Below are 25,488 nucleotides of genomic sequence, written 5' to 3'. Positions count from 1 at the left end.
TCGTAAACAAAGTCTGAGCATAATGTTTTATCAAGTAAACTTTAAATGTTATGATTTTACTGATACTGATTTTCAAGATTTTTATGATTATGAAATTAAATTTTTGCCATCAAGAGAAAAATAGTCCTTTTTTTTAATTACCTACACAATTACAAATAACTGTTAACAAATGACACTTACCTGCTTATCCGCCTTCCATTACACAGGCCTATACAGGGTTATTCTTTTTAAGCCTACATTATATACTTTTTAACTTCTAATATACTTAGAGCTTTTAAATTTTGTATACGATCCAAATCGACCATTCTGAATTCAACTAAATTATTCGAAATAGATGAGCTTTTGGAAAGCTTGTGGAAAAAAATTGACGCCAAGTTTGAAATTTTAGATAGTAACCACACATTTGTACTGCATATTTGATTTTTTTTCTAGGATTTTCTAAATTGTCGAAATTCATGGCTAGTATGATTTTTCCAAAATGGTTTTCGAAACTGCTATAATTATTTTTTCAAATGGAACGACCCTATTATCTTAACGAAAACAAAATTATATTTATGGTGGCTTTTATCAATATGTCCTATACCTATCTCTTACAGTTTTTGAAAAAAATCACAAAAAACGGATTTTACTTTGTAATTTTCATAGTTAATAAAGTATACCTTGCAAAATGGACAACATCTATCAAACTTCAATATTTTATTTAGTTTTTAGCAGGTTCATTATCGAATAAGCGGTAAAAGAATAATATTTAATTATAGTTTATTATAACTTAGTGGATTATGTAAAGTATATGTAAAGTAAGAATGGTGAATGATTTCTTTTAACTAATAGCACAAGTTTCTCGTATGTTTCGAAAATTTACTTGATTACAATTTGTAAATATTGAGCTAAAATTCTGTTTTTTGCGATTATTTCAAAAACTGTAAGAGATAGGTATAGAAGATGATAATAAATTTGCATACAAATTGAGGATCTTTTGATTGCCATTAAAAAAGAGGGTCATTCCATTTTACTGTTTTACAATCATTTTTAATCATCATTAAAAAATCATAGTAACCTTGCAATTTGACAGTTGACAATCTTGAAGACTTGAGAAGACCTTTTGAACTTTTGGCTTTCAAATGCAAAAATAATTATCTACTTATTGTAAAGTGTTCACGAGTTGTACTATTTTAAAAAACCACTGCAAATGAAAATTTGTATAAAAAAATTGACATACGTCAAAATCTATGACAGAAATGTATAACAACGAGGATACATTTTACTCAGTCTCAAGAGGCCAATTCAAAAATAGATGGTTACTGTTTAAAATTTCAAAGTTAGCGCCAATTTCCCGTAGTTTCCGAAATTCAGCCATTTTGAAAATAATTTAGTTGAGTTCAGAATGGTCGACTTATATTTTTTAATAAAGCTCTAGCTTCATTAAATGTAAAAAAGTTTGTAATGTAGGCCCTAAAAGAATCAGCCTGTATATATGAAAAATTTTTGATTGCTGATTTCATTTTAATAGCTATCTTATCTTATTGATGTTCTTACTTTTCAGTTTCATAGTTTTTTAATTATCATCACTCTTTCAGTTACTTGGATCTAAAGAATTTTAATCTTATTGTTCTACTTTTCTTTTATTTTTTATGTTTTCAGTGATTTAATGTGTTAGTTTTTTATTCAGTTTCTAATGTTTTAATTTATTAGTGTTTCTCTTTTCCATTTTTATAGTTTTTTCAGTATATCAGTTCTTCAGTTAATCACTTTTTCAATCGCTTAGTTCATCAGATTTTTAGTCTCAATATTTTTTATGTTATTCTGTTTTTAGTTTCTCAGAGTTAAAGTTTCTTGGTCAGTGTCTGACCTTTTAATTATTGAAAATATGCATTCTTTAATTCTGTATTAATTTTGTTTTTAATTTTAATCTTAAATTTTTTTAAAGTGTTGATTTTGGAACAAAAAAAATGTACGTAAAAGTGTCAAAACTGCAGTGTTTGCAAATTGTTAATTTTGATTTCAAAAATGGATTTATTTTAATTGTTATAATTGTAATTATTGTAATTGTTAATTTTTCCAAACCGACAAAGTAGATTTTTTTATTTTTAAGTTTTTTAATTGCAATTAAATTTTAATCACGATTAACTTAATGCATTCTAAATGGCAACTTAATTCAAATTAGTTTAATTTTGAAATTAATTTTAATTTCGCTTTCTGTGAACCGGCTCTGAGTTTATGTGTAATAAATAAAAAAAAATGTTTTTGTTAAAAAGTCAAATTATTTAAAACCTAATCAGAATCGACCATTTTATTCGCATGTAAGGCGAAATTCCGTTCTGTGAGAAAGACCTGACCTAAAACTGGTTTACTGGTGTCTCGTTTGTCTCAGGAATGAATAGTTGACCAATAAAAATATAAATATCACCTCCTACTTTTATTTGGTGAAGAAAAAATTGTAACTTGAAGCGTTTGTCACTGGATATCGGGCGGATAATTTCAATTGTAAAACAGACCAATCAGAAGGCGTTCCAAACTCAACAAAAAATTGTTGTTGAACCATCTGGAATTTCGGTGTTTTCTGAGAAAATTTCAAGTTTTTTATTACAATTCAAAGTTCAAAAATCGTGGATAAATTATGGATCAATTTCTTTTTGATAAAGATTGACTTTCGCAATTAATTCGTTTTCAAACTCAAACATTTTGCACAAAAAAAATTGGGTTTTCTACTTAAGTTTTTCAAGTTGTCCAACTTTTAACGAACTTTTTTTTTATGTTCACACAGTTTTTAAGTTCATTCTCAGTATTTCAACTTTTTAATTTCTTATATCTCGTATTCATATCCTAAATTTTTCAGTTTTGCTTTGCTTCACTGATGTCTTACAGTTTCTTAAAGTTTTTACTGTTCCATTGTTTTTTAATTAAATTTATCACTTTTTTAATCACTTAGTTCTACAGAATTTTAATCTTACTGGTTTTTTAATTTTTTTGAATGCCAGTTTTTAATTTTTAATATGTATTTCGATTCAGTGAGTTATTTATTTTCTAGGTTTAGATGAATTCTTACAAAAAAAAAAGAATTAATTTTACAATAGCAAATTTAGAACAATATTTAGGTTCAACAGTTAATTAACTTCTCTATAGCTTTTTTTGTGTAAGAGAATATTTTAAGATTTTGACAAAACGTAGTTCGTGCTGTTTGTTTATTTTTGTAATGGAATTGATTGCAATAAAAATTATGTTCTTATTTTTCCTGTAGCAGGAATTAATAAAAAAATGTATCTTAAATTACCAGATTTAAAGAAAAAATAGTAACATTTATTAATTATAAATACATTTCGAAATGACCAACATACCGTTGATATAAGTTACGATATATACACATGGAAAACCCATCTGTAAACATAACCTAAAACTTTAAAACCCCATTTTACCCCATTAGGGGGTATTTAACCATATACAGTGTGCTCAAAAACTGACGCACCAACTCAATGGTGTGTGGTAGAGAACTGGTTACATATAAAGGTAAAAATAGTAAAAAAAATTCTTTATATTAAAGTTATTGATAAAAAACGGATTTTAGATAAATGATATGTGGCAACGTTGTCCAACAGTCATGATCACAATAGAATTTGATCAACCATGAAAATAAATTAGTTTTGAAACGGTTTCCTAGGAAATAATTCCCAGTGTTGGCACATCTACACATTGTGATTTTTTGGATGAATTTTAATTTTTTTAAATTAAAGAAACTGCTAAAGTCTGATAGAAAATTTAAAAATAATTATTCATCCTTTTGGTAGAAAACGATTACCTAGTGTGAAGCATGAAAACATTAAAAAATAATGAAAACTAAAGAAGTTAACACAATAAGTTTGAAGCTTCAGATTTTTTAAAATATGGCTTTAGGAATTTTTTCAACATTTTTCCCGTAATCTGCACTTGCTTCTTAATAACGTACCACTGAGTTGGTGCGCCAGTTTTTAAGCACCCTGTAGATTTGCATTGTCACGCAGATTAAGTAAGTATGCAAAATTTCAATTTATTGGGACAACGGGAACTCTTTTAATTTGGCTCAACAATTTGAAACAGACAGACAGACAACAAAGCAAGTTAAATAAAAGCTTTTAAAAATGAGTGGCGGATTTGTAATCAGCGCTGTCGATTATAAGTTTTCTAATCTTATGTTAAAGAATTTTTAACTAAAAATAATAATACTAATTGAAAAAATAATAAATAAATAAATTAATTAATTAATTTTATTAAATAAATAAAAAAATATTAATTGAACTCTTTTTCCACGGGACGTTCAATTTTTCCGACAGTTGGAAAATGAGTAACCAACTTTTTCAATTAAAAACATACCATTGTTTAATATAGTTAGAAAAAATTATTATAACACAGCAACGCCTGTGTTATTGAGTAAACATTTTAATTAAATATTCACAAAAGCCTCTAAATTAGCAAATTAGGCAGATAAAATTGGTTAAATTAATCTCTAGACAATTCTTATTGAGTAATTAAATTTAATTACTTAATTTCAAATAGAAAATTTGGAGCAGAAGTAAATAAGTTGGGTTAGTTATTTATTTAACCACTCATTTGTAATAAAAATTTGATTCTCTTAAAAACATTTTATAAAAAGCGGACAAAACTTAATAAGATATTTTGTTATTTTGTAGTCGGAAGTCGCTGGCAAAATTTGTCCGCACATACGCCACAAAATTCCAAGGCTCTGCCAAACGATAAATAACAATTATGTAAAATATGCTCGAACGTTTATTTCAATTTTTCAGCTCTCCTTCAATCCAACGTTCGCCCATTTATCATCGCCGAGTACTTTGGCCACAAGCCAAAAGCGGGATAAAGTGATGAAAAATTAATTTGGTCGACTAAATTAAAGTCACTGTTTATTAATCCCAGTCCATCTGTTATACATCTTAATGTTGCAGCAGATACGCAAAGTGAGAAAATAAATTATCTCCATGAGCGATAAAATCGAAAATCCGGTGAAGAGACCAAGCAATCCTCCAAAATTCGCCAAGAAATCCGTGGGGCCGTAAAGCTCGTTCCTCTCACTTGTTATAAAATGATTAAATTTGAAGTAAACTGTTAGACTAGATAAATAAGTCCTGAAACACACAAAATACAATTTTTCCGTCATACATAATTCACAAAAAATAAAACCATACGAGGATTTTCCAAACTCGTTTCGTTTCTCCCAACTAGTCTGCGATATTTGCGTGTTGTAGCTCAAGTCGGTACAAAGGGGCATACAATCACAGTCAGTCCCTCCCTGGACGCCCCCCTCCTGAAATTTATCATAAAGCCCTTCAGTCTGTAACGTCCTTTCAGCCTCTTTCAGGCACTCGAATTTAGACGTGCCACAAACTGCTGTTTCTCTTTCCCCTGAAAAATTTTTTTTTCAGGATCGGGATTTTTATTTACAGACATTATACTCGGCATAAAAATGCTAACGCATCCACAAAGGTCCAACGTGAAATTCGTCAAGCACTCCAATTGACAATTCAATTGACTGTAATCCCTGAAAAATTTCAGTTTTCTTTCAGACGGGAAACAACAGTCGCGTTTGGCGATGTTGTAAGTTTTGACGGCTTCAGAGGTTCCGATCATTGTCGGTTGGACTGAAACAACTACAGCTTCGTCAAGGGGCACCCGGAAAAATTCTTCTTTCAGGCGTGGCATTCGCATTGGAGTGTGCAGAAGTACCTTCAATTATTATTATTACTAGTCAAGTCATATTAGGTTTTAATCAAAATGTTAGGAAAGGAAAAGCTTGCATTTTTTATACAGGGTGGTCCAGCCTAGCTACGGTCTTCTGTAGCTCAGTTATTAGTTAGTAAGTTTGGACTTTTGATTTTATAGACGTTATCTTCTTGGTTCTTCTTACCCACTTATCAAAAAAATTCACAGATAAAGAAACTCAATATAAACTGGGTTGACGTAAATGGGTTTTACTTTTTCCCTGTAGTTTCTGTTCAACACTTAACTCTTTTTATGTCTTCCTCTACTTTAAAGATAACATTTCCTGTCAATTTACAATTGATTTACAATTTACCAAAATCAACACCAGGGTAGCATAACCCTCAGCCAACTAACTATTCTTTTATTTTTTTAGCTAGTTTTTAAATTTTAAAAAATAATTAGTAATTTTCAAGTTACGATATAGGTAACTTTTTAACCAATTTATCACCTATTGCAGAGGATGTTTTAATTAATTAAATCGAAACTAGTCCACATTTTATTTTTTACCCTTGTTGAATCGCCATAGTTATTAATTCCCTTGTAATATATAAAATTAAGTTGATATTGCGCAAATTTTTTTTGTACCAAATCAAAAATTTCCTAAATATTTAACATATCGGGGGCGGCAACTCGATGGTGACAAATGATAAGAATTTAAAAAAATACAGAAGTTCAGTCTACTTCATTTTTATTTTTGGTAGATGTTGTCTAGTTTCTGGGATATTTAGGTAAATCAAAACTTTTCTAAAAAGTAGATTGGGATCTATATAACATTATAAAGCTGGAGACAGCGGCTCGAAGGCACACAAAATCTTATACATTACTTACTTTCAGTTTCACCAATATAACAATCGTGGGATATACCGGGTGCTCTCAAAAACCGGCGCACCAACTCAATTATGGTGTGTGACAGAGAAATGCTAACATATAAAGGTGTAAAAATAGTAAAAAAATTCTTTTTATTAAAGTTATTGATAAATAACGAATTTTAAATAAATGATATGTGACAACGTTGTCATTTATAATGTCTTAGTAAATAATTTTCAGTGTTGGAATATCTAAAACTTGTGATTTTGTGATGGATTTTAATTTTTTCTTAATTCAAAAAACTGCTAAGGTCTGATAGTAAATTTAAAATAATTATTCGTCATTAAAAAATAATGAAAACTGAAAAAGTTAACAAAATAAGTTTGGAGGTTCAGATTTTTTTGAATACGACTAGGGATTTTTCAAGATTTTTCCTGTAATATACACATGCTTCTCAACAACGTACCAATGGCGCTCCAGGTTTTGAGCACCCTGTAGTTATATTACGTACTATTTACCTATTTGCGTTATTAAATAAAAAACATTTTCACCAAACTTTGTTTAGTTATCAAGTAATCGATTACAAATTTTTCCACGACAGCAGAGATTGTTTTTTTTTCGTGGGCTTTCTGGCGGTTGGGCTTTTATACATGCAAGCTTTTTTCTGGGTGGGCTTTTTTCATTGTGGCTTTTTTTAGGTGGGCATTTTTCTTTGTGGGTTTATTTATGGGTGGGTATGTTTCCGTATGAGTTTTTTTTATGTGAGCTTTTTTCCGTGTGGAGATTTTTCTTGTGAGTTTTTTTCTGTGGGCTTTTTCTTGTGCGATTTTTCGTGTGGGCTTTCGTTATTTTCTTACATATTTCAATTTTTTCTTTTAAGTCTGTTCAGAGATTAATATTAAAAACATGAAAATCGAAAAATATCGGTTTTACACCGATACAAAGTTTTAAAAATTAATTAATAAAAAATACAGTATTTTTTTGATAACATTATGACTATGACGTACGGTGGCGAGTAAAAAATTTTGCACACCGTTGACATCCGCTGACATAAACTTGTGTAATTTCCTCCAGTGACTTTATTTTAGAAGCCATTAAGAGGCATATTTTTACATTTGCTTAATCTGTCATTTTAAAGTTAAAAATGCTTGGAGTCAGGTGCAGAAATTCAGCATAAAAGAGATTTAAAACTAAGGTACTGGATGCTGTCAGCATCCTTTTTTAAAACGACACAAAAGACTCACTTCTGTGAAAATTGTGAGCGGAAAATGTGAAAAGAAATTTTTTGCTCGCTATTGTATGAACCTTGACTTGAACAAGGTGAAATAAACATACCTACTAATTAACAATTTACTTCCAAACTTTTTAAATTTCAGAATTTTTCCGCATCGAAAGATATTAGAATAAACAGAGTTGGAGCTATTTTTGACTTTTATTCATTAAATTTGTCAAAACAAGCAAATAGCTCCGAATGAGTTAGGAAGTAAAAACATAAAATAGGGTGTTCTATTTAACTCTTTCAACTTATTTAACTGTTAACAAACTTCATAATTTTTCTATTTTTCTAATTACAATGCGTTGATCAATTTATTGGTATCGATTTAAATTTGAACATTCTTCATTAATGTGGCGAAAGTCCTGCTTTTCTAGAAATCTTATAGTTTTTGAGCAATACATTTTTAAAGGACAGTGTCTTGTTAAAAAAATTAAAATATTATATAAAAAACTATGCAACATCGACCAAAAAAAAATTAAGTCAAAGCAATCACTATTGAAAGCTACTAGATCCAAAAATTCAAAAAATATTGAGTGTTCCATTTAAAAAAAACATAACTTTGTATTGTAGCTAAATTTGGAACAACCTGCACATTTGAAAATAATTTTAGGTGAGGCAGGGGTTAGTGTCTATGGCTTAGGGAAAAAAATTATTAATTTTCTAACATTTGAAGGTGAATAAAGAACTTTTTCGTGTACTTAATAGAAATTGATAACATTGTTTAACCCAAAATAATTAAGAAAAGTGGGACTTTTCTTGTTAGCAACACTTTTTTTATTCATTCAATTTATTAACATAAATGTTAAGTGTACAATTGAAATGAACTTAGGGTCAATATTCTACCGCCTGCTACGATTTTCTAAAAATGATAAATTATAAACGACAAAACTCGATGTTTTCAAATGCAACACCTTATATTTTATTGCAATATTTCATCGATTTTTTTTATGAGCTTTTTATCAAGATAAGGCCTGTGGGGTCTAATATGTCTAATATGTAAGATTTCTGCAAAATAAAATGATGGTTTTATGTAAATTAAAACTTAAATTAAATTTAAAATCATTATTTTCGTGAAGTGAAGTACACGAAAAAGTGCGTGTTCAACGCGGAAGAAAAGTGAGTTTTCTAGCTTGTGATCCGTTTTCTCTAAACAAAAATCTTTTCTTTTCTTTACTTGTTAAACAATCTACTATTAATCTACACCCTGTATAAAAACGTTTATTAAAAGAATTTATTGTTTCAACCCCGGAGAAGGGGTTAAATAAACAAAAATAAAGTATTGTCAAAAATTAGGTGTTTAAAATCGGTGTGAGCTAGTAAAAATGTTTTAAATAAAAATTGTAAAGCATAAAAGTTTACATAAAAACATTCCATTGCCATTTTTTTATATTGTTCAAATTAAAAGTGTTTAGGATGGTTAAATACAGCGTTCTCAAAAACTGGCGCACCAACTCAATGGTGTGTGGTAGAGAACTGATTACATATAAAGGTAACAATAGTAAAAAAAAATCTATGTATTAAAGTTATTGATAAATAACGGGCTTTAGATAAATGATATGTGGCAACGTTGTCTAACAGCCATGGTCGCAACAGAACTTGATCAACAATAAAAATAAATTATTTTTAAAACCGTTTCCTAGGAAATAATTCCCAGTGTTGGCACATCTACACATTGTGATTTTTTTGATGAATTTTAATTTTTTAAATTAAAGAAACTGTTAAAGTCTGATAGAAAATTTAAAAATAATTATTCATCGTATTGTTAGGGAACGATTACCTAGTGTGAAGTATAAAAACAATAAAAAATAATGAAAATTAAAGAAGTTAACACAATAAGTTTGTAGCTCCATATTTTTTAAAATATGACTTTAGGAATTTTTTCAACATTTTTCCCGTAATCTGCACTTGCTTCTCAATAACGTACCACTGAGTTGGCGAGCCAGTTTTTGAGCACCCTGTATAATGCGATGATGTGTACAATTTTCTCAAAAGTTTTACATTGTTTCTTGTCAGTCTTACTATCTTGATTTTTTAAAGACTTGTAAAATTCTTCTATTGCGATGTACTCCTGCTTCTATTACAATTTACAATTTGTTGAAAAATATTCTTTTCAGAATGGTATGGAAGTGTTAAATTTTACGGCAACGGCCTACTCGATTCTTTTTTACCGCCAAAAACTTTTATTTACTTTTTATTTTACAAAAATCTCACAAATTTTACCATATCGACAGTACTATTACAATACTGCGATAATAACATTGCATTAAAAAAACTAGTTGTTACTATTTGTAATTTGTCATTTTCAAAAAATTGTAGTAGATATTCCATTATCGACTCCGAGTTCTACAAAAAATGCTAAGTTGGTTAAGTTATCTTGAATTGTTCTGAAGTTATAAATTTTTGTGGGTCTATGTACGAAGTTACTTTAGAACATAAATTCACATAAGTGAAAAAGTATAACATATAAGTCTAAGAAATCCGGGTATGTTGCAGATATCGACAATTTAGTCGCGCTTTCAAAAATATAACAAAAATTTGTGGTTTTTATTAAAGAAAGTACTAGGTTGGGTATTTTATTTTGCAACACCCTGTATTCAAATAAAAATAGAATCTAAAAATAGAATAAACCTCAATGTTATACTTATCGTTTAAAAAACCAAATCGATGGCTTGCATAGGAAAAAAATAATAGAGCTTGCACAACCCCTAGGTGCCCGTGTACATTACAGTGACTTTATTTAAAAAATGCAAGGTTTTCTCTAAGATTTTGATTTAAAAGCTTATTTGACTGGACTATACTCTGTAGCCTTGCACAGCTTTGCATTCGTAATCGATGTCATTTTTCGGAGTTGTAAGCTGTAAACTAAGACCATTTGAAGCTCCAGCTAGTAAAGCACGTCGAGGGTAAACATCAAATTTCGATTTGTTCAAATATCCCTTCTCAAAGGACCAAGTCGTATTATTTTCACCCGTTCTGTGGTAATTCTTAAAATGAACACTTAATACAATCAATTGATTTTTTGTGAAAATTGGTGGCTCACACTGAATCGCTAAAAATCTGACTCCGGTCCAGGATATTAAAGGAGTAACAAATCCCCTCGTCTGTAAAAACCGGAGTAAAACTGTCGCGACAATTCAATTTTTTCCCCATGAAACTACAATTGTGAACGTGGTCAAGAAAATTCGGTTTCACCTCATCTATTATTTCCAAAAAATCGGGGCCCAGAGGCAGATTATTATCACTTGCGGTAAAATCGTCACAGAAGAATGAAACATAATCTAATATTTTCTTTCTGGAAAAAATTGTGCTGTAACACACTGTCCAAGCGACCGTGCGAATGCATTAGTTTGAAATTTGAAACTCAATTTTTGATTCTCACAGTTTTTATTCCGTTTTAAATATTTAATATTTAACGGGTTAAACTGCCTAATAATTAATAATGTTTTAATGGAAAAGTTCAAATGACATGAAGAAAATATTCTAGAAATCATAAATAAGTCATAACAAAACCCCTAAAAAATATAGGTATCAAAAAATGATGTACCATTTTTTAATACAAAAATTGAAAAACCAAGAAGTAAGGTTTTTTATTTTTTAATGCTACGAATTTTTTGTTTCACATTCCATTCTTATTAATAACATTATTGTTAAACAGGTGACAAACATTCAATTTTACGACAAAAGTTTCTTATAAACATGTTACATGTGTCGAAAAATACTTCGTAAGGTACTAAAAGGAGGCCTTTTTTTTAATGGATTTTCTCCAATATTTCAGAAACCATTACAGATAAAATTACAAAATTTGGTATAGTTAATAATCGTAATTAGATGCCTAATCGAATTTGTGGATAAAATGTGGAAATTTTTAATCAGAGGCGTCCCAATAAATTGGGAGATGTAGGGTAAAAATTCTGACGTTAATATTTTTTTAACACTTCCAATAAGAAAATACTACATTCCTCTTTTTTTTTACAAAATATGTCTCTTGAGTTACCGTTTTTGAGTATTAGTTATTGATTTAACGATTTTGAGTGTAAATCGGACACTTTATTTCACGAGTGGATTTTTAAACGTCGAGTAATAACGAGAGGTGTATCATCCACGAGTTGAAATAGATGAACCGATTTACACGAAAACGAGTTGAATACAACATTTTAAAATTCGAATTAGACTCAATACGGCTTATAATTGTTTTAAATCTGTTAAAAATAATCTGACGTTTCATATTAAGAAATGCCAATCAGTTATCAAAACTGCCTTAAACAGGAGAAAAACTGTCGAAGAATAAAATCGATTTAAAATTAATGTTATACAGGCTCCAAATTTGCAAATTCTGAGTTCAGAGAGTTGTAGAGAATCACGTCACTAGCTAAAATATAGAAACAAAATAAATATTCGGGGCTTCCCCACAAAAATACATTGGTTTGAAGGTGCACTTTAGTTGCATTTTAAATTGCGTTTTCTATAAACGCAGGCTAAAAAAATCAATGTTTATTGTTATTTATGGTGTAGATGATTGTGGAAAATAATAATGTGAAACAATTTCTCGAAAAATTAGCTTTATTTTGGTGTAAAAAATTAAAAAGTTAAAAATTAAAAATTAATTTTTTTTACTCCAAAATGAAGCTGATTTTTGTAAAAATTGTTTTAACATTATCATTTGCACAATAACCTACACCATAAATAACAACAAACACTGAAATTTTTAGCCCAAATTTGAAGAAAACGCCATTCAAAGAGTGGACTTCAAACCAGTATATCTTTATGGGAAAGCCCCAAATTTTTATTTTTTTCTATATTTGACGTGGTTCTCTACAATGTTCTGAACTCGGAATTCTCCAATTTTGAGACACCCCGTAGACAGACCATGAGCAGCTTGAAAATCAGGAAAAAAAATTATCTAACAATTATGCAACTCGTTTAAACGTAGTTACAAATATTTCATTTAATTTAGCATGTACAGGGTGCTGCATTTTGGATGTACGAAAAGCGGATCTCTGAAACTATAGTGGCGGTCAGCTCGATTTGCGTGTGCGTCATCAATTTCATTTTTTCATTACCAACACAAAGCTATAAAAAATTATCAAAAACAATGCAAATTTAAACAGCTAAGGGCTATCTAAGGGTGGTATCCTTGAACATTAATTTACATGTGCACTTCGACAACACCGTCAAGTGTCACGAATTTGTCAAACTGACATTGACAGTAAATTATAGACGTCGTCGCATGGTTGTCGAAAGTGTTATCGGTGTTAATCGCAAGTATTTTCTGTTCGTTTATTATGTTTTGTGATTTGCGTTTCGTTAGGTTTTTGATTCTGCGTTTATTAGTTCTTGTTTTGTGAATCTGTATTTTTTGTAACAACTCATACAGTCCGGGACATTTCTATTTGGACATAAAAAATTTGAATTTTCTGACATTTATACGTGTATTCAGCGTCTGTGTGAACAAAAAATGTTCTCTCTCTCATTCTATGGTCCTTGAGCTTTAATAACAGGGACATTTTTTAAATTGGTAGCATTAGAAAATGACAGTAAACAGCTGACTGATGTAAACAATAACACAATAACAAAGGAAATGTTATAATTTTAATCTATATAACCAGTGGCTGCTTTAAAAGTGTGTACTAACGGGATAATAACATATTTACGCAAGTATTTTTGAAGGTAGAAACATTACTTGTCATATAACAACTACTCAGATTATATGATGAGACGGGAATGGCACAATACAGAATTGCAGTCAGTGATTGTGATGGAGAAAGCTGCTGTGAAGTACTGACAGTACTGACTATCGCTGGTTGTACGATTTGTGCAATTTGTGATATATTTTGTGTGAAAAACTGGAAAAGAAAGTGCATCACTGCATAACCTCACTTATCGCAGTTTTGCACATTTTGATGATGGGAATTGCGGTTCAAGTAATTATGAGTTATAGATGGAGAGCCCTGTTTACTTCAAAGTAAGTTCACGACATTTACAGATACTTTCTTTATGTTTTTTGTCTTTTCTGGTGTAGAGGGTTAACTTTTCTATTTTCATATAAAATTCAAACCAAACGAAATCGAAAAGCTTAATATTGTCATGTTTTTTATTAATTATTAAAAAATTTATTTAAAAAATCACAGATAGTGTTTATAATTTGCAGCTGAAGCCTTTTGGGTCCACTTTGTTCCTGGCAGCCACTCTTGTTTCAAGCAGAGTGGGTGAAAAGTTAAAAATAATCCCGTAAAATTGTTAATATAACTCCTTTGCACTGGCATGGGGTATTTGAAAACTTACGTTTAACAAATACGTCACAAAGTCTCAGCCATCGTCGAAAAACATAATAAGGGCTTTATAACAAGAAGCGCTTTCTGATTTTACTGTGGACGTGTGGAAGAATAGTGTGAAATATTGCGAAAAACCAACTTTTACTCTTGTTTACATTTTTGTACGTCTCTATCTGAGAGTAGTCTCTTGTATAAAAAATATAGCCTACTAATAAAGGAAATTAAAGTGTTTTTATTTCTGGGTTGCCCCCAATTCCACTTCGCCCTTGCCTGATAATCAAGACACTGATAATGAAATTGGTGTAAGTGCATCGAATACAAACGTGTTGAATAGATGAATAAAAGAGACACAACTGCTTTTTTCAAAAAGGCCATTTCAAATTTATTCAAAAAGCACACCCCCATTCAAAAGGGTCCATTCACGATGAAGTTTGGCTTCCTGCATGACGTAGGTCTCGGACACCAATCTCACTGTAAATGGTCTAAATTGGTCTTGCATCTCTAAGACATGGACTCACTGAGAGCGACTTCTGCAGAAGGCTTGAGACCTGCCTGCCTGTCTCGCAACAATCTCTGCATTATGATTCCAAATCATTCTATAAAACGCTGTCAATTACAAGCCATGATATGAGGCATGAGGCCGTCTCAGTGTATGTCTTGTGGTGTACATTGAAACTGTTTCTTAAAGAACCCATTCACAATGAGATCTGCTTCGCTACATGCGGCGCGACAGGACTCAAAAACTAATCCTCAAAGACACAAAAAAACTGACACAGTTTCATCATTTTAAGCCATTGACAGCGTTTTCGAATGTTGGTGCAAAGACTTGTCGCGAGGCATGTTTCAGCCTTCCGCCAACGTCAGTCTGAGTGAAACCCTCTCAAAGTGATCTCAGCGAAAACCACTCACAATGAGATTGACCTATGAGGCCTATGTCGTGCCGCATGCAGCGAGATATGTCTCATTGTTAATGAAAATAGGGCCTTTTTTGTTGTTTAAAGTCGTTTTTTAAAACTTTTGTGGCAAATTTTACTGATGTGGCAGAGAGGGGGCATGCAATTGGAACATGACGATGACTACCCTAAAAGGCACTTCGAGGCTTTTATGGCCTTTTTAATGCAAATTTCAACTTTAAACCTGACAGTCATACCAAGGTCAAACATAACCTCAACAGTAATCCAGCAACGGTACTTCAAAGCATTTGAAAGTTTCTCCATTTGTTTTTAAGTGTTCTAGTTGGTACATTTTGCTGTACTTTACTACAATAAAGAAATATTTAAATTTTTATTATTGTTTACATTTGTCATCTGTCAAACACATCAAACAATCAAGTTCCCTAAATTTGAGCTCTTATCTAGTTTTTGTGCTCTATATAGTCTCGCGTCAACGTATGCCCTATGACATGCCTATGACGTATCTCATATAGAAATGTCCCGGACTATAATTTAAACACTTCGTAACCTCAAAAAATATTTGATAGTTTGTCACCGCTATGCCTCTGCTATGTAAACGTAGTGACAGAAATGTCAGATGACGCACACGCAAATGGAGCTGAGCGCTACCATAGTAGGTTTAGAGAAAAACGAGTGATATATTTTCGGGTCCGTTTTTTGAGAAAATAATTTTGGTCAAAACTGCATTCCGCTATCGCCTTTTGTTTTCGACTTATAAACAAAAATTGACATTTTAGCAAAATCTTGAAAAATTCATATGTTTCTTATTATAAGAGATACACATTTGAAACAAAAACACTGATTTAATTTTTTATTTGAGTAATACATTAGGTATTTTTAAATAATTAAGATAAAACATAACATTTCGCTTTTTCTTTTTAGTAGGCTATGAAAGAAATTTGGATTTTCAGTTGAAACTATGAAAAATGTATTAGTCAACAAGTATTTATAATTTAATGTTTTTTTTAAACACTAATTAATTCAAAAACAGCATAATAAATTATTATTACATCAAATTTTTGCGATAAATAAAAATTACTTGTTTTTAGATTTAAAATGGCAAGCTTACATTGTCAATCTATTTTCTAATTAAACATGAAAAAAAAAATTAATTATACAGGGTGCTTAAAAACTGGTGCACCAACTCAGTGGTACTTTGTTGAGAAGCATGTGTAGATCACGGGAAAAATCTTGAAAAAATTCCTAATGTTATATTTTAAAAAATCTGGAACTACAAACTTATTTTGCTAACTTTCTCAATTTTTACTATTTTTTAATGTTTTTATGTTCCGCACTAAGAAATCGTTCCCTAACAAAACGATGAATTATTATTTTTAAATTTACTATCAGATCTTAGCAGTTTTTTTAATTAAAAAAATTAAATTTATCAAAAAAATCACAGTTTGTAGATGTGCCAACACTGGGAACTATTTCCTAGGAAACCGTTTCAAAAACAATTTATTTTTATTGTTGATCAAATTCTATTGCGATCATGACTGTTAGACAACGTTGCCACATACCTTTTATTTAAAATTCGTTATGTATCAATTACTTCTATACAAAGAATTTTTTTAATATTGTTACCTTTACGTGTTAGCAGCAATTCTCTACCACACTCCATTGAGTCGGTGCGCCAATTTTTGAGCACCCGGTATGATTGCCTATCAATAACATTTTATTTTACAAAAAATGTCGATCCAAACACTAAATTAAATTCCATCTGCGGTAAAAAATACATAACATTATCAACGTCACCTCCATTGGACTTCACTAAATCAAAAAAGTGTGATCAATGGTAGTAACAGCGTTTTTAATTTTCTAAACATTTTTTGTAATTAATATTTGCGACAATCGTTTATCTGATCAATCGAAAATAACTTTAACATGGCTTATTTTTATAATTTCATATTTTTTACTTTAATAACCGTTAGTAGATAGAGATAGCCGGTTCAAAAACCACCTCCACCTCCCTCTACTGCGCATGTGTGAAAATTGTGTCAGTCAGCCGCAGACGCAAGCGCGTAATCGCAGCTCGCTGGCCTGCGACCAGCTGGTCAGCCGGCCTGCGGCCGACTGACGCCATTTGTGATGATGCAAATATATTTATGTAGTATAATAATAATAATAATAATAATAATCGTCGCCATCTTGGAAGTTTGAAAGTCGGCGGCGGTCATTTTTGTTTAATGGTAAATTGGCGCCAAATTTAAATTATTTCAAAATTAATATTTGAAATTAGTCGGCCATGTTTGTTTGTTAAAAAAAATGGCGCCAAAATTTTAATTTATTTAAAAATTAATATTGGGTGTAATGTTGGTAGCGCCGATGTCGTCACAAATTCCGCCTAAATTCTCACGTTAGATGGCGCCACGGTCTGCAAACTTTTCGCTAGATGGCGCTGCCGTCAGCGCAGCCGTCAATCAAAGATGGCGCTGGCCTCCATTTTTTTTTTTAAACACACCCCCCGCCCGTTTGCGAATATGCAACCAAGAAAACAAGTAGTAGTAGTAGTAGTAGTAGCTTTTTGGGGTTGTGAAATTTTTGGTTTTTGGGGTTGTGAAATTTTGAATATATGATTTTTGAAATGTGCAATTGTGAATACATGAAGTATATATACAATACATGCTGTATTGAGTTAAGCAAAATATCAGAAAATCATCGCGCTTGTCACTAATAACTAATAAAGGAAAGTCATTATTTTATCGATAAGGAAAAAAAACCTAGTATATGTAGTTTTTTATTTTTGTAATGTTGTTTGCCTAACTTGTCTGTTGCGCACCAAGTTTATTTTGTTATTTGTTTAAAATATAATGCAAAAAAAGTTGTTGTTGTTGTTGTTCCTTCCATGGGGAGTCGAACCTCAGGTAGGTAGAGTGGATAGTGCTGTCTATTTTGGAAACCTGAAACAAATTCACATAAGCTATTTGGTTAATGGATAATAATAAAAACAATAAATTACTTTAATTGTTTATTACATCTAAATATAAGTACATACATACATACATATTATAATACATAAACATTATAATACAATAACTACAATACAAATTAAATATTATTCCTGAGTTTGAGGAAGAATATTTTTATGACCCCAAGATAATGTTCTACCTTCAGAATTGTTTAAGATGTAACGTTTATCATCTTTGAAAGATAAAGCAATTTTTTTCTTTAATTCTGTGTAAATGTTATGAAGCTTCGAACGAAAGATATTCATTTCTTTAATAATTTCAGTGTTTGGAACAGTAACTGCGTTTTGGTAGTCAATTTTATGTAATTCACTTGTAATTACATTGTGTTTAATACCCTTAGCTTTTTTAGATAATTCACCTTCAACATCCACACAATATGCTTTAGCACCTGTTCCTAAAAATTCTGATATTACACGTCCTTTATATTCATCTTTCATCTTCCCGATGACAGAAGACGATACAGGTATTCCATGAATATTTTCTGCTTTATAATTTGAAGTATCAAAACGCTCTATATTAGATTTAATATCATCATAAATATTTTCACAAAAAATTTCAATTACTAAACTATCAGTATCGGTATACAAAAGCGTTGCATTGTTACCGTATTTAAGTTTTATGAAATTATAATAAAAATCATACATAATAGTTTTACTGATATCTAGAATAGTAAAACCTACATACAGAGGTTTATTGTAGAAAACTTTTTCGTTCTCTAATTGAATAGCTACAAAATTTGGTGTAAAGATAGATGAATTTTTAAAATTTGGTCGTGCAATTAAACTTTCAGCACCTGGTTTTCTACCTATATTATTCCATGATGTTACCAATTTCACGTTTACTCTTTTATCAATTGATTCCATGGTTTTACCAAAAACTGAATTATTCATTAATTTAAATACATCTTTTTCTAACGCGTTTTTTGATTTGTTACGCATTTCTGTATTTAAATCAATATATGTTTTCAACCATGGTGATTGATTAAAACTTAAAACACGGTGAATATTAATTAATTTTAAACCACCTTGTATAGCTTGTCTTAAATTTCGATAATGTAAAACATAGTGTACTTTATTGTTCAAGGTTGCGCAAAGTTTCTCAGTTTTACTAGAGGGAGGAATAAATTTTTCAGGACAAAATGGTAAATCGTTGTGAAGATTATGTAATTCAGAAGGATATTCTAAATCAACTTCGAATATATAACCTACATCAGCGTTATCTGTCAAATTGAGAATTAGGTTATCATTGAATTCATTAGGATCTTCCCATCGAAAACCGCTATAAGGTAAATATTCAGACATTGCTGCTCCATACAAGTTGGTTGCATCAAGGTACATTATAAAAGAAGTTGGTTTAGAAGGATCATGATTTGATAAAAACTTATTATTTGCTACTGCTTTACGTTTTGAACATTGACAAAGTCCTCCTCTAATAGATTTTCGAAAGAAATGTACCATGTCTATATCAGTTAACAATTCGAATTTAATTCCAGTCATTTTTAACATAGCATCCCAGCCTAATGAAGGTGCTGTTAAGTAATGAGCTGGATCTAGTTCATAAATTTTGAGACAAACCTTTCTGAAATTTTCAAAAATGTCTGTTAGTAACAAAACATCAGACTTTAAATAAATGTCGGAATAATCACCTAACGTTTTGCAATCAAATAGATTCCAGACTTCCTGTGCTCGCTCATAATCATGTTCACTGATATCAGTTTTATTAAGATTATCATAAAATTGTTGAATCAATGGTAAACTGGTATCATCTAACTTATTAAAACAATCCAAATATGAATATGGAAAAACACCTTTTTGTCTTATCAAATTAAATTGGTTATCGTCCGGAAAGTGTTTCCGAATGGTTAGACATTCATTAGAAGTTAAAGTCTGAGATAATTTATCTAATGAAAAAGAAAGGAAACGGAACGAATCTACGAATCTAAGCGTTATAAAAATATTGTCAACTGTATTTGTAGTCGTGTTCATGACCTTATCAACTAAAATTTTTTTTGAAAATGTAATATACTTTTCTTTAGTTTGAGCAATGCAATTAATGATGGTCTTTTCTGTTGCTAAAGCTTTAATAAATAAATGACTATCATAATTAGTTAAATTATGACAAAAAACAGGGATATATTTTGGAATCTTATAATTTAAATTACAAATAGAATGTGCAGGTCCTAAAAATTCACCTGTTAAGTGACAATGATTACGAACTCTATCACAATTTAGACTTCCGTAATCTGTTTTGAAAGGTTCTTTACATAAATGACAATGGGTAGATATTTGAAAAACCAATTCATCTAACGGAGTCATTTCAAGTGGTACGATATGTTTGAGGTGATCGTGATAAAGTCTATTTACATCATCTTGCAACCATTTCACAAAAATTTTAGGAGCATCTTTTCCTCGATAAGTCCGATAAATTGATAAATTATCATTATATGCACATTTTATGTAATATCCGAAACTATATGGTTCATGTAAATGTGTAACAATTGTACGGATATTATCGGCTGAATTATCATTGCGTAAAGGTTTTAAAATAGATTCAAAATCGAAATAAAATACAAAAGGAACTTTAAGAGATTTATCAAAATTTTGAAATGTTAATTCATTACCAGGCACTTCTTTACCAAATTTATTTATAATCAGATCAGAAGTTGGTAATGTAGTGACAACTTCATTACAAGCATACTTACGATGTTTAACTAATTTTTGTTCACTCGAAAAAAATAATAGACAACCGTTACATATAAATTTAGCATGATTATGTTTGGAAAGTTGTGAACTTATTAATCGAGAAATGTTGCTTATCAGACAGTAATGTTTGATCATTCTTTCATCGTCTACGATAAGTAATAAATTTACATGAATGTCTCGTTTCTTAGAAGTTAAATAAAAGGGACCTATAATATCTGATACCCATTTACCTTTTTCATGATCAAAACGCTGCTCTGTTCCATAGACATTTACACTAATATTATTAAGTGCTTCAAATTTAAAAATATCAGTTAATTTAACCGGAAATGAAATATCTGTAAAATCTAATTCCTCTTCAAACTCACGATAAGCATCAACTCGATGTCGATTAACATTTACTTCAGTTGAATGAAGGTGTGCCAAAACAGACCATTTGAAACATTCATTATCATCATTATGAATATTGATAACCGCTCTCCGCTTCGCTATGTCCTTCGGTAATGGTATATATGTTGATGCACGTAGTGGATTGAATTTGTTGATATTAAGTTCCAAAAACAAAATTTCCATTAAAATCCAACCTAAAAAATTTAATACAATAATATGTTTATAAATAAAATTGATATTACTTACCACTATCTTTTTCCAAGAATTCACTCATTTTGTTTTTTATGACGCCACATATTTCTTCCAGTTCTACCTTAATATTTGTCGATATTGAAATGATGATATTTTTAGTGTTGAATGATTTGATTTCGATAATGTCTTTAGAAGGTAAAATATATTTAGCAAAAAGTTCGAAATTAATTTTAAGTTGGTTAAATTCTCTCAGTTTTCTAGTTATTAAAGTGATAAGTTTATCTTGATTTCTTTCAAAAAAATTGCACACTTCCAAGTCATCTAGTTGTGAATTTTTCAATCGGTATGAGGTAATTCTTGATTTGAAGGCAACTTGATATTCTTCAACGAAATCATCATCATCATTAATTTTGGCGGAGATGACACTTTTATGTTTTAAAGAACGTAAATGGTTTAATCTGGATCCTCTGTAGTGACTATTGCATATTTCACAAAATTGATGAAATGAACATGATGGAGCGTTAGTAGTAACTTCTAAAAACAAAAACAAGTTATAATAATAATAATATAAAGAATATTTACAAAAATACCTTGTAAAGGTGTTCTAGTTGTCAGGCGGGCTTTTTTAGGAGTCATATCATCCGAATCCATTGAACACAATGATGAATTTGTAATATGACGCCTATAGTTATCAAATCTCGTAAATGACGTTTTACATCCGGTGCAAGTGAGTTTAGATAATTTATCACCTTAAAAATGCTCTTAATTAAAACAATTTCTATAACGTAAAATGTATTTACTTACTATGTTTTTTTACATGACGTGTTAAAGCATCTTTGCGAGTAAACTTGTTATCGCATTGAGAGCACTTGAACATGATTACTTTCATACACGGACAGTCGAAGTAGAAATGAATTAATCATTGATGCGATATGATTTTATATTCCATAAACTTTGCAACCGGATATTGTGGTTCCTTACGTAAAAATTCAAAAAATTCAAAATATAACTGATAAAAATTTAACGTTTTTAAGGAAAAAAACGTTAGACAGGAAATATGATAACAAAAATAATCAGAATGAATATTATTTTTTATTAGACATAAAACAAACTACATACTTAAACTAACAAAGTCATACACCTAAATAAATTTTTAATTGCAGTTTTTAAGCCAAACCTAACGCTATGAACATCATAAAAACGATCCAACATGTACAAACAATTCCAAACATTGCTAAAAAGGTAGGAACATGATTAAAACAATTTTTTATTGAAACTACATCATGATCATTAAGTATAAGTCTCTTCCAGTCAGTATCAATATAATTACTATTGGTAAAAACTAGTCTTAATTTAAAATATATTACAGAGTTTGCTATAGAAACATTTTCATATTTAAATATTTCTATTGCAGTATTGCTCAAATAACCCAGATTCATCTTCTTCCATTGGTAATCAACATCGTTGAAAAATAAACTTTTCCAGAGAGGAGACCATCTTGTGTTGTTAGGACTTTCACTAGTGAAGACGATGTACATATCTACAACATCTAACGGTTTTTGCACGTACAACACATTTTGTATAAGAGTAACAAACAAGATGAGTGATGAGTTCAAAAGAGGCATTACACTTGAAACGCAGTGGGTTGTTGTTGTTGTTGTTGTTGTTGTTGTTGGCTTCCTGTATCATCTAAAATACACGAAACACAATTATTTATTGATGAAGGAGGACCATCAAACTGATCTTCGTCAAAACTGTTATAATAATGTTGTAAACATGGTAGATTCAGCTTTATATCATGATCTTGTTGATATGTTTCCGGTAATTTATGAAATATATCCATCAACTGGCACGGTCCTAATTTCAGTAGTTCCAGTTTCATTAGTAATCGAATATCGCTTATGGTTTTTTCAAAATGCAGAACTTTTTTTATAACAGGTTCTACACTCGTTGCCATCTTAAATGGAACTAAATTAGACGTTAAATAATTATATCGTATATATATTTCTTATTTATTAGGTAATATCTTTCATTTCAATCCAACTATTCTGATTATCTGGTAAACCTAACCATTTCACAAATAATTTAGTTCCTTTACGTCGAATCACTTTCTCAACTAAATAGACGTCAGGATATTGAGTTTTTGATAATTCCCAAATATAAAAAGCTCCTTTGATTGGTTGACCTTCTTTATCTTCTAGCAGAAATGTTACAGGATTGGTTAGATTAATCTTACTGATTTTAAAAATTTCCGTTGACCAATTGGGTGTATATCCTTTTTCAAATAACATCTTTTCTTTGCTAATTCTTACGAAATCTCCGACTTTAAATTTTTTTCTGTTTTTATCAACAATCTTTAGATGATCATATGCTGTTATGTCTCCTTGATTCGAAGCGTTTATCTCTGTGGGTTTCCTTCCTGTTGTTCGATGTATTGTAGTATTATAATTTTTGGTTATCTCTTGCAATTTATTTATCCATTTATGTGTCGCAAATAACGTAAAATATCGATAAATTTTGGATTTTAAAGTACGTATAACTCGTTCAGCAATTGCTGCTTTTTTAACGCTGTACGTACTATAGTGATTAATATTATAACGTCTCATCAAATCCTGAAAAGTGGTATTATAAAATTCCTTTCCTTGATCTGACTGTAAATTCTTTGGTATTCGTTCTTTTTCATTCTTCAGTATTGATTCCATAGCTCTGCTAACCTCATTAGCTGATTTCGATTTCAGTGGTCTGGTCCATAAAAATTTAGAAAAACAGTCGATTACGACTAAAATATATTTAAATCCATTATTATGATAAGATAAATTTTGCATTTCTGCTAAATCTACTTGCCATAAATCATCCAATCCTTTAATTATAGTACGTCTTCGTTTAAAATTCCTGCGTGCAGGTTTAAATATCTCGTTTACCAATTTTTGCTTTACATCACTAACTTGCTTTAGTCGAACCATTGCTTATTTACGGTACACTTCTCTACAATTTCCATGACGATCTGACATTTGACCTGGAGGACACTTGTTTTTATTATGAGGCATGGGTTCTATCTTTCACTATTTTCATATGAATCTGTTACTTTCCTTTTCTTTGATATAGGTACATTTTCAAGTTGATCTGTATCACCTGCTTTAGAACGTTTGGAAATGGTTTCTGGTTTTATCTTAATACTATCGATTCCTTCAAAGCGTTCTTCAAGTTTTTTTATTCGTCTGGTTATCTCATTTGAATTATTCATAAATTTTTTCCACTTGTTATCGATTTCATAATTTATACTTAAATGTTTGTTATGCAATTCTGATTCAATCGTGTGAGGAATTGTAGCAATTATATTATCAATTTTTTCATCAAGTATTTTGTACTTAACATTCATGGTTAAGTTTAACTGATTAAATTTATCCATCCATATAGCATCTGCTTTATGAACATTATTATTTAAATCCGTTAAAGCAGCTATTACTCCTTCCATCTTTTGGTATATTTGTTTACTTACTAAATCAATATATACCTTATTCGCACAATCTTTGTCTTCTGTTGGATCATTAATGTTACAGATTCTATGATGTTTTAAATCAAGGTCACCATCAGCAGTGAAAACAAAAGGTGATGGTGTAGATTTAAAAAATGCACTTGATGCTGATAACACTTTACGTCCGAATAGATCAATGGGCATTTCAACACTGAGGATTAACCAGAAAAAAACTTAAGCCTAATATATTACACCACATTCCTTTAATTCTTCTTCTATTGATAAAATTTCATTCAGATGGGAATTGTTACCCGCTTTTGTCGCTGCATGTAATAATGCTAGACGTGACACTAATTCATTTATGTCATCCCAGTAAACATATTCTACACGTTTATTAGTGAATAATCCTTCACCAATAAACGGAGATTTAGGAAATGAAGTAAACATTGGTTGCACAATTTGAGTATATTTTACACCTCTATGACCTTTTAGTTGTTTTGTGGGATCATTATTTTTTCTATGTGTATTAGAAATTTCAAGTATTTTTTTGTATGCTGACCGATCCTCTTTTGTAATTTGAGTGTATTTATCTTCAGGGTTTTTAAAAAATATTAGTCTGTATAAACCAGGAGTACCAGGAAATGATTCATTATCTAAAATTAAATCACCATTTTGACTGATTATTAATTCATGTTTACCCATAAATAGTT

At 30.3% G+C, this 25,488-nt stretch overlaps 1 protein-coding gene and 2 long non-coding RNA genes across 3 annotated transcripts in view; 1 reads left to right on the top strand and 2 right to left on the bottom strand.

The window, feature by feature from the left end:
* Positions 1 to 4,872: 4,872 nt before the first annotated feature.
* Positions 4,873 to 25,488, bottom strand: part of LOC655592 (pickpocket protein 28) — a 31,505-nt gene continuing 10,889 nt past the window's right edge. Inside the window, exons 3-7 of the mRNA XM_015978375.2 lie at positions 10,869 to 11,120; positions 10,627 to 10,825; positions 5,439 to 5,709; positions 5,172 to 5,388; positions 4,873 to 5,111 (exon numbers count right to left, since the gene is read on the bottom strand). Coding sequence (XP_015833861.2) covers positions 4,883 to 5,111; positions 5,172 to 5,388; positions 5,439 to 5,709; positions 10,627 to 10,825; positions 10,869 to 11,120 — 1,168 coding nt within the window. The 3' untranslated portion in view covers positions 4,873 to 4,882. The remainder of the gene's footprint in view (positions 5,112 to 5,171; positions 5,389 to 5,438; positions 5,710 to 10,626; positions 10,826 to 10,868; positions 11,121 to 25,488) is intronic.
* LOC135267922 (uncharacterized) lies at positions 12,824 to 15,385 on the top strand. The gene is made up of 2 exons (XR_010336324.1): positions 12,824 to 13,790; positions 13,977 to 15,385. It is a non-coding gene; the product is annotated as an uncharacterized LOC135267922 (long non-coding RNA).
* LOC135267921 (uncharacterized) lies at positions 17,775 to 23,997 on the bottom strand. Its single transcript, XR_010336323.1, has 5 exons — positions 22,900 to 23,997; positions 22,108 to 22,843; positions 21,894 to 22,052; positions 21,358 to 21,837; positions 17,775 to 21,305 (listed from the first exon to the last, which is right to left on the bottom strand). It is a non-coding gene; the product is annotated as an uncharacterized LOC135267921 (long non-coding RNA).

The sequence above is a fragment of the Tribolium castaneum genome, chromosome 1 (genome assembly GCF_031307605.1).
Source record: "Tribolium castaneum strain GA2 chromosome 1, icTriCast1.1, whole genome shotgun sequence".
Lineage (NCBI taxonomy): Eukaryota > Metazoa > Arthropoda > Insecta > Coleoptera > Tenebrionidae > Tribolium > Tribolium castaneum.
This window is presented reverse-complemented; position numbering and strand designations above follow the sequence as displayed.